Source organism: Schistocerca americana, chromosome 10 (genome assembly GCF_021461395.2).
Source record: "Schistocerca americana isolate TAMUIC-IGC-003095 chromosome 10, iqSchAmer2.1, whole genome shotgun sequence".
NCBI lineage: Eukaryota > Metazoa > Arthropoda > Insecta > Orthoptera > Acrididae > Schistocerca > Schistocerca americana.
In genome coordinates, this window is record NC_060128.1 from 51215065 (window position 1) to 51228678 (window position 13614).

Here is a 13614-nt window from a genome sequence, read left to right on the forward strand (position 1 = left end):
AAAGCTCTGTCTCAAACACTCCGCGATTTCCATTTGAGATACGCGGTCGTCTCGTGCTATTTCTTTTAGACGGGCAACCGCTGTGACGGAACTGGCGAAACTGAAGCAAAATACTCTGGCAACAAGATACAGATTTTTCATATTCACGTGCGAAAGCACACTGGCCAGGCACAGCCGACAAACTCTTCACATATTCTATCAAACAAAAATTCTTCTCCTTCCTTGCTGCCATCTACCAGATGATGATGATGATGATGATGATGGTGGTGGTGGTGGTGGTGGTGGTGGTGGTGGTGGTGGTGGTGATGATGATGCATGATGAGCACTCATGCATTCTACTGCACTTGGAGTAGCATGGTAAATTATGCAGAGTTAATCCCAGAAGTAGTGTCTGGGACTATTTGGGATAGATGGTGGAAAATAGCAGTCCACATCCCAGCCGTAGGTCTACGGGGTGTAGTCATCAATCAGCAGCTTCATATGGATACAGCATAAAGAAACTTGTGACCTCTCTTGTTCCTCAAAGTCAGACTGTTATCTAGGATAAAGGTGGTGTATTAGGGTACTGGCGTGAAGCCTCCTGGAGATGTCTTAATACTCTGTCCCATGTATGTGTTGGTCTGAGGTTTTAGGCTCCGAGCAAGTTTTGTGACAGTGTAGACCCAGTTGTGAGGTGAAGCAAACTGGCGATGTAGTCTTACCCAATGACCCTTTCCAATTTTGTGCAGACCAGGATGATTTCCTAAAGGAGTATGACAGTGGTCACCACAGCTGCACACTCGATCCTAGTATGCCTCCCGTCAGACCCAGATTCTCAACTACTAAGGCAGTGGCGGCTAATGGTCGTTCCAGCATGGATGCACATCAAGTCTTATGTAAATTGGCGAGATGCTGCGAGTAATGAGGCTAATGAGCAAGGGGCGCTGCATCAGTAATGTGTCGTGTCAAGTTGAGGATTTGGGCCTGATGGGAGGTGCGCTGGGGTGGTGACCACTGTGTCTGAATGGCATACTGGTCAGCACATCTGCCTAGCAAGCAGGAGACAGAGATTCGAATCCAAGTCCAGCACAAATTTTCAACTTACCAATTTAATATACTGCGTGATCAAAAAGTCAGTATAAATTTGAAAACTGAATAAATCACGGAATAATGTAGAAAGAGAGGCACAAATTGACACACATGCTTGGAATGACATGGGGTTTTATTAGAACCAAAAAAATACAAACGTTCACAAAATGTCCGACAGATGGCGCTTCATCTGATCAGAATAGTAATAATTAGCATAACAAAGTAAGACAAAGCAAAGATGATGTTCTTTACAGGAAATGCTCAATATGTCCTCCATCATTCCTCAACAATAGCTGTAGTCGAGGAATAATGTTGTCAACAGCACTGTAAATCATGTCCGGAGTTATGGTGAGGCATTGGCGTCAGATGTTGTCTTTCAGCATCCCTAGAGATGCCGGTCGATCACGATACACTTGCGACTTCAGGTAACCCCAAAGCCAATAATGGCACAGACTGAGGTCTGGGGACCTGGGAGGCCAAGCATGACGAAAATGGCGGCTGAGCACACGATCATCACCAAACGACGCGCGCAAGAGATCTTTCATGCGTCTAGCAATACTTTTTTTTTCGGTTCTGATAAAACCCCATATCATTCCAAGCACGTGTGTCAATTTTTACCTCTCTATCTACATTGTTCCGTGGTTTATTAAGTTTTAAAATTTATACTGACTTTTTTATCACCCGGTAAATCAGTACCCACTGGCAGATTTCGTTTTTGTCTTGATCCATAGTTGTTGCAGGATCAAAATGGTTTCTGTTCTTTTGGACAAGTCTGAAACAACAGACACCACACACAAATTTTAGTTTATTGTGAATATTCAGTTTCCATGTAAACAGTAATCAAAGCTAATTTTATTAGTAAAAGATTGTGATTCAGTATTTATTAGCAACATTTGCATTTTTTAAGTAATATGTATTGTAAAGGTTTAAAGAACTTCTTACTAGCAAGATTCGAAGCAGCTACTCTGTGACAACAAAACTTCCATGTCCACACTCAACTACCATATATACATATAGGCCACGACATCTTGGTAGATGATTGTTACAATGTCTGTGTGTTTATGGGTTGCATTTTTTCATATGACTTGTCAAGCCAATGGCAGCAAGACATCTCTTGCCTCAATTGTCACAAGTGTATCTGGCTGCTGAGGCAGGAGCAGTGGTAGCATTGTGAAGCTTTTTCTGCCTTAATCTATCTAACAAGCCTTCATCGTGCTTCGACATTCCAGATGATATACACTCCTGGAAATGGAAAAAAGAACACATTGACACCGGTGTGTCAGACCCACCATACTTGCTCCGGACACTGCGAGAGGGCTGTACAAGCAATGATCACACGCACGGCACAGCGGACACACCAGGAACCGCGGTGTTGGCCGTCGAATGGCGCTAGCTGCGCAGCATTTGTGCACCGCCGCCGTCAGTGTCAGCCAGTTTGCCGTGGCATACGGAGCTCCATCGCAGTCTTTAACACTGGTAGCATGGCGCGACAGCGTGGAAGTGAACCGTATGTGCAGTTGACGGACTTTGAGCGAGGGCGTATAGTGGGCATGCGGGAGGCCGGGTGGACGTACCGCCGAATTGCTCAACACGTGGGGCGTGAGGTCTCCACAGTACATCGATGTTGTCGCCAGTGGTCGGCGGAAGGTGCACGTGCCCGTCGACCTGGGACCGGACCGCAGCGACGCACGGATGCACGCCAAGACCGTAGGATCCTACGCAGTGCCGTAGGGGACCGCACCGCCACTTCCCAGCTGTTGCTCCTGGGGTATCGGCGAGGACCATTCGCAACCGTCTCCATGAAGCTGGGCTACGGTCCCGCACACCGTTAGGCCGTCTTCCGCTCACGCCCCAACATCGTGCAGCCCGCCTCCAGTGGTGTCGCGACAGGCGTGAATGGAGGGACGAATGGAGACGTGTCGTCTTCAGCGATGAGAGTCGCTTCTGCCTTGGTGCCAATGATGGTCGTATGCGTGTTTGGCGCCGTGCAGGTGAGCGCCACAATCAGGACTGCATACGACCGAGGCACACAGGGCCAACACCCGGCATCATGGTGTGGGGAGCGATCTCCTACACTGGCCGTACACCACTGGTGATCGTCGAGGGGACACTGAATAGTGCACGGTACATCCAAACCGTCATCGAACCCATCGTTCTACCATTCCTAGACCGGCAAGGGAACTTGCTGTTCCAACAGGACAATGCACGTCCGCATGTATCCCGTGCCACCCAACGTGCTCTAGAAGGTGTAAGTCAACTACCCTGGCCAGCAAGATATCCGGATCTGTCCCCCATTGAGCATGTTTGGGACTGGATGAAGCGTCGTCTCACGCGGTCTGCACGTCCATCACGAATGCTGGTCCAACTGAGGCGCCAGGTGGAAATGGCATGGCAAGCCGTTCCACAGGACTACATCCAGCATCTCTACGATCGTCTCCATGGGAGAATAGCAGCCTGCATTGCTGCGAAAGGTGGATATACACTGTACTAGTGCCGACATTGTGCATGCTCTGTTGCCTGTGTCTATGTGCCTGTGGTTCTGTCAGTGTGATCATGTGATGTATCTGACCCCAGGAATGTGTCAATAAAGTTTCCCCTTCCTGGGACAATGAATTCACGGTGTTCTTATTTCAATTTCCAGGAGTGTATCATCACGCCACTCTGGTCTCATGGTAGCCCGTGTCTCCCATTTGTTTGTGTCGATTCCAAAGCTCTCCATATCTCGTTTACCGGAGTCCTTGAACCTCAATACAGGACGTCCTACAGGTCTTTTGGCTGTAGAGATCTCTCCGAGCATCACCTCACGTGGTAATCTGTCAGGATCCATACGGTGGACGTGTCCCAGTCAGCGGAGTCGTCTCTGCTTCAAGATAGCTGAAATATTGTTGCGGTTAGTTTTAGATAGTGACTAAGTTGATGAGTTATAAATGCTATTTAGTTAGCAGCAATTGGAAATTTTCAAAGACAGTTTTCGAGCTGTTTTAGGAATAGCATCGCACCGGTTCAGTAATTTACACTGATCATATCTAAGTACGATGAAAGCCAGAAATATCCAGTGTCTACCGAATTTAGCGTCAGTGGTCTTTTCACGCCATTAAAACCACAGTATGTTGAAGTATTCCTCCCCTCCCACACCCGCGAGCTAAATTATCCTAACCCTCGAGACGTTGCTCACTTTAGTGTTTAAGCATTTGAACTATTTTCTAAAATGATGCAGTAGAAGGTGCCAGAAGATTCTAATGAGGCTGTTCCTGGCCTCAGAAGCCCACGGTTCCATAGGATGTAGAGTTTGTGCAGGATTACCTTGCCGATGCACAGAGGGTGATCCTCGTTGTCAGCGCTGGGCAACTCTATCCCTCAGTCTCCCACTGGGTACGCACCCATGAGCTTCGTCTAACGTTCTCTGCCAACCTCAGCTACACAGCAGGAACGGAGGTGTCTGCATGCCGGCTGCATGGCAACCTTACACAAAAGATTTTAAAGAAACTGTTTGGGGGGAAAAAAAAGGATTCTCACACATTCACAGCCTCATTCGTCAGTTTAATGATGAACTGCCTATAATCTCGTTAAGGATCATAGTTATTGTGATATTCCTTGATTTAGAAATGTACAGTGCTTAAGTCGAATACTTTGCAAAGGAAAAAGGGGTAGCTATAGTTTGTGTTTGGTGCAGTTACTCCAAATACTGCTGTGTACGAGAGGCAGTTAACACATTGAATTTTTCTTTAAACTTGAGACCACATTTATATCTTGTCATTAAAGATGACCTAACTCATGTCGAGCGAACAGTAGGGCTGAACAAAAATGACTGACAAGGCACAATGCATCTTGTAGAGGGTATAGTATGGACGTATTGGAATAATTAATGTCGGGTGATGGTTTTAAAGTAATTCACGCGACATGAAAACTTCGTGGAAATGCATCGATTTACTGGAGGCTAGTTTACCCCAGGGAAGTACTCAGAATTGACCGTGGCCAGCTAGGGAGTGGTGAAGGGAAGCGACAATAGAAAGCTTTGGGCGGCTCAAGCTCTGAGAAAGCGGTAACAGGGTGCGGCCTCCAGCCGCCTTAAGATGAGTGGCAGTGAGGGGGTGGTTGACCCCATGCTGGTGTACTGGGGAACAGACGGAGAAATTGTACACTTGTTGATAAATGTCCATCATCCCGTTTTCAGTGAAACGTGCGAGAAAGCCGTGCAAAGTTACGGTGGAGCGGTCAACAGAGGTCAAAATATGCGTGTTCGTGACTATAGCAACTTCACGCTGAATTCACGGTCCACAGAGTCTGAAGTAAATCAGGTGAAGAGCGACAGAATGAAATACGCTGGCCTCCGATGGGAATGTAGGACCAAGGAATTTGAAGTACTCTCCTGAGAGTCGGAATTCCGGAAAAATTGGTGTTTGTGCAGACACTAACCTTGATGGGTGGCCTGGGAGGAGCTAAATAGCAGAAGTTGAGATGAAGGGAAATTTTCTGGGAATTTGTTCACTTCCCAGAGCAGGCAAGAGTCGGCGCCGGGAAGTGACACATAATTAACGCAACTTGCGCTGCAACTGGCGTAAGTGATTTTGCTGGAGGGGAAACCGAGGTGAAGAGCAGACTGGGAGAAGTCTCCATAGTGGTCTTCCGTTGCCAGCTTGCCTAGAGTGTGGACGTGGCGTTCTTTACTCAGCTTGCCTGAGAAAGAGTGAGCATCTCTGCAGTTTAGGACTTAGCAAAGGGAACGATTGAGCTTGGAGATAGGAAGTTTTGGTTCAGCTATGTACTGAGCAAGATAGCTAGGAGTGAATAGACGAGTGCAGCCTTGCAGCACCACGAGGTCGGCCCAACGTCCACACAACGACGCCACCCTGCCACGCTGAATTTGGTGATATTGCGCCCGCTCCAGCCACTGATTAATTTGTTGGATCACGTCGGCAAAGTTTCCACGAAGGTTTCATGGGACGTGATTTGTATAATTCTTCTCGCACTTCGCATTACGCCTGGGTCAGTCAATAGGAATTACTTTTGAGGTATCGCGCTTTACTCCACGCAAACGCAATTTATTACCACTGCCTGATAGGAGAGTCTTGTAATGTGATGATTGAAGGTCGGGAGTTAAAATAAATTTGTGCTAATCGACTGCATCTGTTTTCAATCAAGTAGTTGAAATCCCAAGTCACTTTCTTAATTAATTTTATGTTCGACATTTACATCTTGTGTTCAATAGCTGAATATAATGTCAACGTGCACCCCTTTTTAATTAAAAGTGATCAATTCTGAATAAATTAATGTCAACACTGCCACCACAGTTCAATCAGGAGTCGCAGGGCCATATTACTTTTTTGCGTTATCCGATATTGCGGCAGTTTTGCACTCTCTGTTGATCTGTTAGTCTGTTAGTCAATTAGCTGGGGTGAACACACACCAAAACCAGATAATTGACGGGTGGGGTGTTACAATCTATCTGGCATCTCGAGAAAATTGATTCTGTGCAGTGCACTCACTTTCGATTGTCTGTGCAAACAAGAGTGCAAGTGAAATGTTTACAACACCTTTCTGATCTCATAAGTGGCTCGAGAAACTGAAATTTATTTTTGGCGAGTGATAGCTTGTAAAGTGGACAGTATTTTTCCACATAGCTAACATGTGAAACTTTGCTGTCTACTGTGATATATGAGCGAATACAGACTTATTCAATGAAATAATGTAATTCTTCAGTGGACTATCAGCAGCTGATGAAATAAGAATTAGTATGGATTTTGTAACGGCACAAACAGAGGTTGTTTGGTGGATTTGGGGGAAAGGACCAAACAGCGAGGTCATTGCTCCCATCAGATTAGGGAAGGATAGGGAAGGAAGTTGGCCATGCCCTTCAAGGGAACCATCCCAGCATTTGCCTGGAGCAGTTTAGGCAAATCACAGAAAACCTAAATCAGGATGGCCAGACGCGGGTTTGAACTGTCGACCTCCCGACATCGAGTCCAGTGCGCTAACCACTGCGGCACCTCGCTCAGTTACAAATTAAGCAATCAGACGTTTATTATGTTACCGGTCGTAGGTTCTTCTTAAGTTATTGGCGTTCACTTGGTCTAAATTGCCGGATTAAAAATAGACTGTTTCAAGGTTATGTCGGAATTGTGCACATCTGTCTTGCACATCTGTCTTTCTTTCCCTTGTTGCCGTGTTAAAATTAGCTTCTTTTCCCGAAACACAGCGGTGTTTACACAGTTCCACGTCACTAACATGCTAATGTAGCTGCAATTCCGACATAACCTTGAAACAGTGTATTTTTTATCTGGCAATTTAGACCAAATCAACGTCAATAAGTTAAGGAAAACCTACGACCGGTAAAATAATAAACGTCTGATTGCTTCATTTGTGACCGAGCGAGGTCCCGCAGTGGTTAGCGCACTGGACTCGATGTTGGGAAGTCGACAGTTCAAACCCGCGTCTGGCCATCGTGATTTAGATTTTGCGTGATTTCCCTAAACTGCTCCAGGCAAATGCTGGGATGTGTTATGGTCGCAGGTTCGAATGCTGCCTCGGGCACGGATGTGTGTGATGTCGCTAGGTTAGTCTCAAATGGCTCTGAGCACTATGGGACTTAACATCTGAGGTCCCCTAGAACTTAGAAACACTTAAACCTAACTAACCTAGCGTAGCAGCTACATTAGCATGTTAGTGACGTGGAACTGTGTAAACACCACTGTGTTTCGGGAAAAGAAAGCTAATTTTAACACGGCAACAAGGGAAAGAAAGAAAGATGTATGTTTTGATAACTGATTTTGCAGGGCCGGCCGGTGTCGCCGAGTGGTTCTAGGCGCTTCAGTCTGGAACCGCGCGACCGCTACGGTCGCATGTTCGAATGCTGCCTCGGGCACAGATGTGTGTGATGTTCCTAGGTTAGTTAGGTTCAAGTATTTCTAAGATCTAGGGGACTGATGACCTCAGATGTAAAGTCCCATAGTGCTCAGAGCCATTTGAGCCAAGACAGACGAAAATAAATCACTCTCTGTGATCCTGTAACTTAATAATAAACAGCTGACTTTCGAATTCTTTGTCTTACTAGCGTAATCTGTTAATACAAGTTGTGTGAGGTACACGGTTTTGAGGGAGCCCCCCACCTGTGGAGTCCGCACGAGGGTACGGTGACCACTGCACGGTCTCCAGGTTTCGTCCAGAGCACTCGGCGAGTCCATTCGTTTGTTCCGAAGGGGAGGCTGGCAGCGTCTTCCACCTTACGGCCAGTCAGCAATGACGGAATCGAGGCACGCGCCCTGCAGTCATTCTCAAACGATTTTACAGAAACTATTAGGTAATAAAAGTCATTTTTGCGTTACTTATAGCTTTATATGTCAGCTTCATGCTGATGTCCCCATATCGTACTTATTGTGATTTAAGTAAGACACTGTGGCAAATTCGAAAAAATTTGCAATGGAAAGTCGGACTCGCTATCGTTTTGCGTTTGATGCATCTCTCACAATATGTTGCTGTGTATGAAATTTCGTTTAGATTTGGGTGGAGATCTCTATCTGTCCCCAATCTGAAGAAAATTGGTGTGATTTAGTGCACCGATTTGTGATCATGTGCACCGGTCATAAAACCAGAGTGAAATAGCCACAAAATTTTTAATATTTCATAAACGGGTTTGAAATATCACAATGAGATATCAGCAAGCGATAGCGCACAAAGAAGGGAGTATTTCTCCATATAGGTGCTGTGCAACAATTCATTATCTACTGTGTTATCCCAATACCTGCAGGCTTTTTTTATTTAAGAATGTAGTTTTTAATGGTCAGTGAAATAGCAAATGCTACTCGTTTTGGAGTAACACGTGTGAAGGCATTGCAGATTCAATTTATAACGAAGAAGGGGTGTTTTCGTAGGGTACTCAGTTTGCTTTTCCTTAGTTCCTCAATCAATGTAATAAACCACTTTTCTAGAATTTTCTCGCAGTTGCATCCACACAACGTGTTGCTGAGATGACACTGTGTAAACTCAGCTGTGTTTGGCAAAAGAAGTAAATTTTCACATTGTGAGGGTAGTGGTGTGTAGTATCTGTAAGTGGTTGTTCTTTGGAGGGCGACAGTGGCACAAGGAGTCGCAAGCAGAGGCAGTTGTTGAGAGGCTGTGGAAGGTGTAGGCTGCGTGAGCCAAAGGTGGTTGCGTACCGAAGGATTTATCTCTATGTTTAGTGGTAGTGGCACACAGTTTGAATAATAGTGTGTTTACGTTTCTGCAGTGTGATAAAGGAAATAAATTAAATTTTACCAGTTCCTAACGCGTCTCCATCAGTTAGTACCACACCATTCGATTTAACAATGGACGAAGTCTCGATATACACAGTCAACTAAAACCCATATAATCTCCAAGGAGACAGGAGCTTACATTTGGTTCTGTCATGGTCGCCAAATATAAGCTCCTGTCTACTTGGAGATTATATAGGTTAATTAATGATTATTATGTTACATTCCTCTTGTTTTAGTTGACTGTGTATATTGAGACTTCGTCCATTGTGTGGTACTAACTGATGGAGACGCATTAAGAACTGGTAAAATTTAATTTATGTCCTTTATCACACTGCACAAACATAAACACACTATTATTCAAACTGTGTGATACTACTATTAACCACTGAGATAAATCCTTCGCTACGCAACCACCTTCGGCCCACGCAGCATACACCTTCCACAGCGTCTCAACAACTGCCTCTGCTTGCGACTCTCTGCGCCACTGGGCATTGTCGCCCTCCAAAGAACAACCACTTACAGATACTACACACCCGTACCCTCACAACATGACAACGACACAAATGTAGATTTTACTCAAAATTCGTCACTTGTGACACTTTCCTGAAAGTTACAAATGTTTAAAACCTAGGTGAAAAAAAATCGCCGTTTCTGTTGTAGTTTCACTGTAATTATTTTCAGATACTAACCAAAGTGGGCGTGACAGTAGATCCTATTGAATGATCCCTGTCCAAGTGTGGGTGTGGAGGAGCTCCACTTAATATCCACAAAGAAATGTGCACGTAGGTTTCAGTTTAGAATGGCACATGCCCTCCAGCGCTCGGCACCGCCTACCGGCAGCCCCCACCGGCAGCGCTTTTCCCACTCCCCCAAACGTCACTCTGCCGCTGCGTACCCCACCTCCCGCGCAGCCCCCAGCGGTAGCGCTCATCCCACTCCCCCAAACGTCACTCTGCCACTGCGCACCCCGACTCCCGAGCAGCCCCCACCGGCAGCGCACTTCCCACTCCCCCACTCGTCACTCTGCCGCTGCGCACCCCACCTCCCGCGCAGCCCCCAGCGGTAGCGCTCATCCCACTCCCCCAAACGTCACTCTGCCACTGCGCACCCCGACTCCCGAGCAGCCCCCACCGGCAGCCCTCTTCCCACTCCCCCACTCGTCACTCTGCCGCTGCGCACCCCGCCTCCCGGGCAGCCCCCACCGGCAGTGCTCTTCCCACTCCCCCACTCGTCACTCTGCCGCTGCACACCCCGCCTCCCAGGCAGCCCCCACCAGCAGCGCTCTTCCCACTCCCCCACTCGTCACTCTGCCGCTGCGCACCCCACCTCCCGCGCAGCCCCCAGCGGTAGCGCTCTTCCCACTCCCCCACTCGTCACTCTGCCGCTGCGCACCCCGACTCCCGGGCAGCCCCCACCGGTAGCGCTTTCCACACTCCCCACTCTGCCGCTGTGCACCCCGCCTCCCGGGCAGCTAGCGGTCAACTAATGCTGGGCGCTCTGTGCAGCTGTCGGCGACGGCGCCGGTGCGCGAGTTCCGGCTGCACGCCAAGAACCTGACGGTGGACGAGGAGGCGGTGCAGCTGACGTCGCAGGGGCCGCCGGCGCCGGCGGTGAGGCGCGTGCGGCTGGACACGGACCGCGACTTCCTGGTGCTCCAGCTGGACGGCCCGCTGGAGCCCGGCGCCGCCTACCGCCTGCGGCTCGCCTTCGCCGCCCCACTGGAGCAGGGCCTAGCTGGCTACTACCGCTCCAGCTATCAGGACCGCACCTCCGGCGACACGAGGTGCCCACCCTCTTCAGCTATTTATATACACGTATGGGATCCACGCTTATGGCGATCAGTACTGCGATATTCATCACCACCGTCGTCAAGACTATGGTCTTTTTTGGTATTATCCTCTGGATAATATTTACGATAATCCTTAGGATAACCTTCTATAGTAACTTTGAGAGAATCTGTGAGATCATTTGTGTTCTGTACCTCAGCCGTCGAAAACAGAACTCTTATAGCATCATTTTGTTGTCTGTCTGCCAGTCTGTTAAGGACCTTTTTTCACAGGAACAGACAGACGTATCACGTATCGCCATAGACAATGTGTTTCTGCAACATTACATGAGTATGTCCTATATAGTCGGATCTACTTTGCGTCACATGAGTATAGGGGAGTCGAAACCAGTAGTGACCCATGACGTCATATCAACTTGAGGATTTTTTTAATACATATCATTGATTTCTAAATTTTGTTGATTATTTACAGAGTAAAGAATTTAATTGTGTACAAAATGTAATAGGTAACTCGTTTTAATGAGATAGATATAAATATGTTTTGACATAGCAAATAACTTTGTTACATTATGCATGATATGTCTACTCTTTGTAAGGTAAAAAACTTCCATGCAGCCAGAAGGTACAGCCATTGACCTCACATATTTTGATTCAAACTCACTTATTGAAACCAATAGCGTACTTCCCTTTGATGTAGAATAACAAAATTTGACAAGAAGTAAGGTTTCAAAAACCAAGTAAAGGAGTAAAATCAGTAAACTGTTGGTTGATAGTTACATGAGAAGGAAAAAAGTGTTTGTTTTCTCATGTGTTCTGACTTCAAGCTTGAAATTAAAACATTCTTCACAGTCTTGAACTCCCTGGCACCAATACCTTGCTAGTATCAGTGTCATCAACAGGCAATACTCGTCGAGTTCCTCCATTCCTGGAACGGCTGAACCGTCTACATACACAGTTAATTATGTACAGGACCCTCAGTAGCGAGTCATACTAGCTCCTGGCCATCATTTTTTGTGGCTCATTTTTTAGATAATTTTTGAGATTATCTTTCTGATCAGCTTCAAGACCATCTTTGAGAGCTTCAGAAGTTTTCGATAATGTTCAACTTATCTTTGGGATAATCTGCACTGGCTTCATGAGGATCATCTTCAGTATCACCTTCAGAATCATCTTGGACCTTGTCTTCAGGTTTATCTTCAGTTTCATCTGTCTGACAGACTTTTGGATCATGTTTGAGTCATCCTTGGTTCAATCTTGATATAATTTTTGCAATCAACTCTAAGATCATCTTTTGCATCATATTTCATTTCATATTGTGGGTTATATTTTGATAATTTTGAAGTCATATTTTGGACATTGTTCAATATCATCAATGGGATCACCTTTGAGATCACTATTTTTTGATAATTTTCAGTTGTCACTAGTATAATCTTCAGCATCACCTTCAGGATCATCTTCAGTATCACCTTCAGGATCATCTTCAGTAACAACTTCATGATCATCATCGGCATCACCTTCACGATCATGATGAGGGTCATGTGTTTTGTAAACTTTAGGATCATGTTTGCTATCATCTTTGAGATCATCTTTGGATTATTTTTGAATCATCTTTGAGATAATCACCGAATTCACCTTAAAGATCATTTTTCACAATTTGCTGGTCATATTTGGGATGATCTTCAGTATCATCTCCATGATCATGTTTGGAATTGTTTATGGTGTCTTTAGAATAATATTTGAGTTCATCATTATAATCTTCATAGTGATCAAGATAGTGGTCATCGTCCAAGGGACTTGACTTACACTGCAGCGTGAGTGCCTCTTGTAACCTTCCTTCATAACTGTCTTGTACACTTTTATGTTGCCCATGTAGATTTTCTTATATCTCCTCACTTGACATTCCATTATTATCCCGACCTCTGACTTACTAAAAATAGATGTCCATTGCCACCATACATTCTGTCACTAAGGAATGGTTAACTTGTTAATAGGAGGAACTATGACAGACAGAAGTTTTAGAAGGAGGCCAAGGCTTGACTACATCGATGCATGCAATATCCAGTAGGTATGCAGATATGAAAAGACGTGCGTGCGATAGATTGGTGTGGAGAGCTGCATCAAACCAGTGTTCAGATTGTTTCCAGCCCTTTTAGGTTGTAGTTTAGGGTTTTGTTTGGTAGTCTTTCTTCTCTCAGTGTATTCAGATTGACTTTAAATTGCCATAACATTCGTCTTATGGAACAAATTATAATAGTAGATTCTGTAGGTATTTGATTTAGCCAATGTAATGCTACATGGGGCTGAACTTCACTTTTTGTGTATTACTCTAATCTTGGTGCACTAATAAATGGAGATGATAGGCAGCTTATATGATTTAATTCATGGATAATTATTTAATTAGCAGTTTTTAAGTAAGTTTTGAACATGTAAACGTTAAAAATACTGGCTGAAAGAGAACACCTTTGTCCAACTCTTCGATTTATTTCTATCTCAGATACATTTTCTTCCCTGTATTAATTTCTACTTCTG

General features: G+C 45.6%; 1 protein-coding gene across 3 annotated transcripts in view; it reads left to right on the forward strand.

Moving 5' to 3' along the window:
* The window catches only part of LOC124552487 (aminopeptidase Ey-like), a 440551-nt gene that overhangs the window by 271671 nt on the left and 155266 nt on the right, over nucleotides 1-13614 (forward strand). For all 3 annotated transcript variants that reach the window (XM_047126769.1, XM_047126768.1, XM_047126770.1), the window contains exon 3: nucleotides 10805-11082. In XM_047126769.1, coding sequence (XP_046982725.1) covers nucleotides 10805-11082 — 278 coding nt within the window. The remainder of the gene's footprint in view (nucleotides 1-10804; nucleotides 11083-13614) is intronic.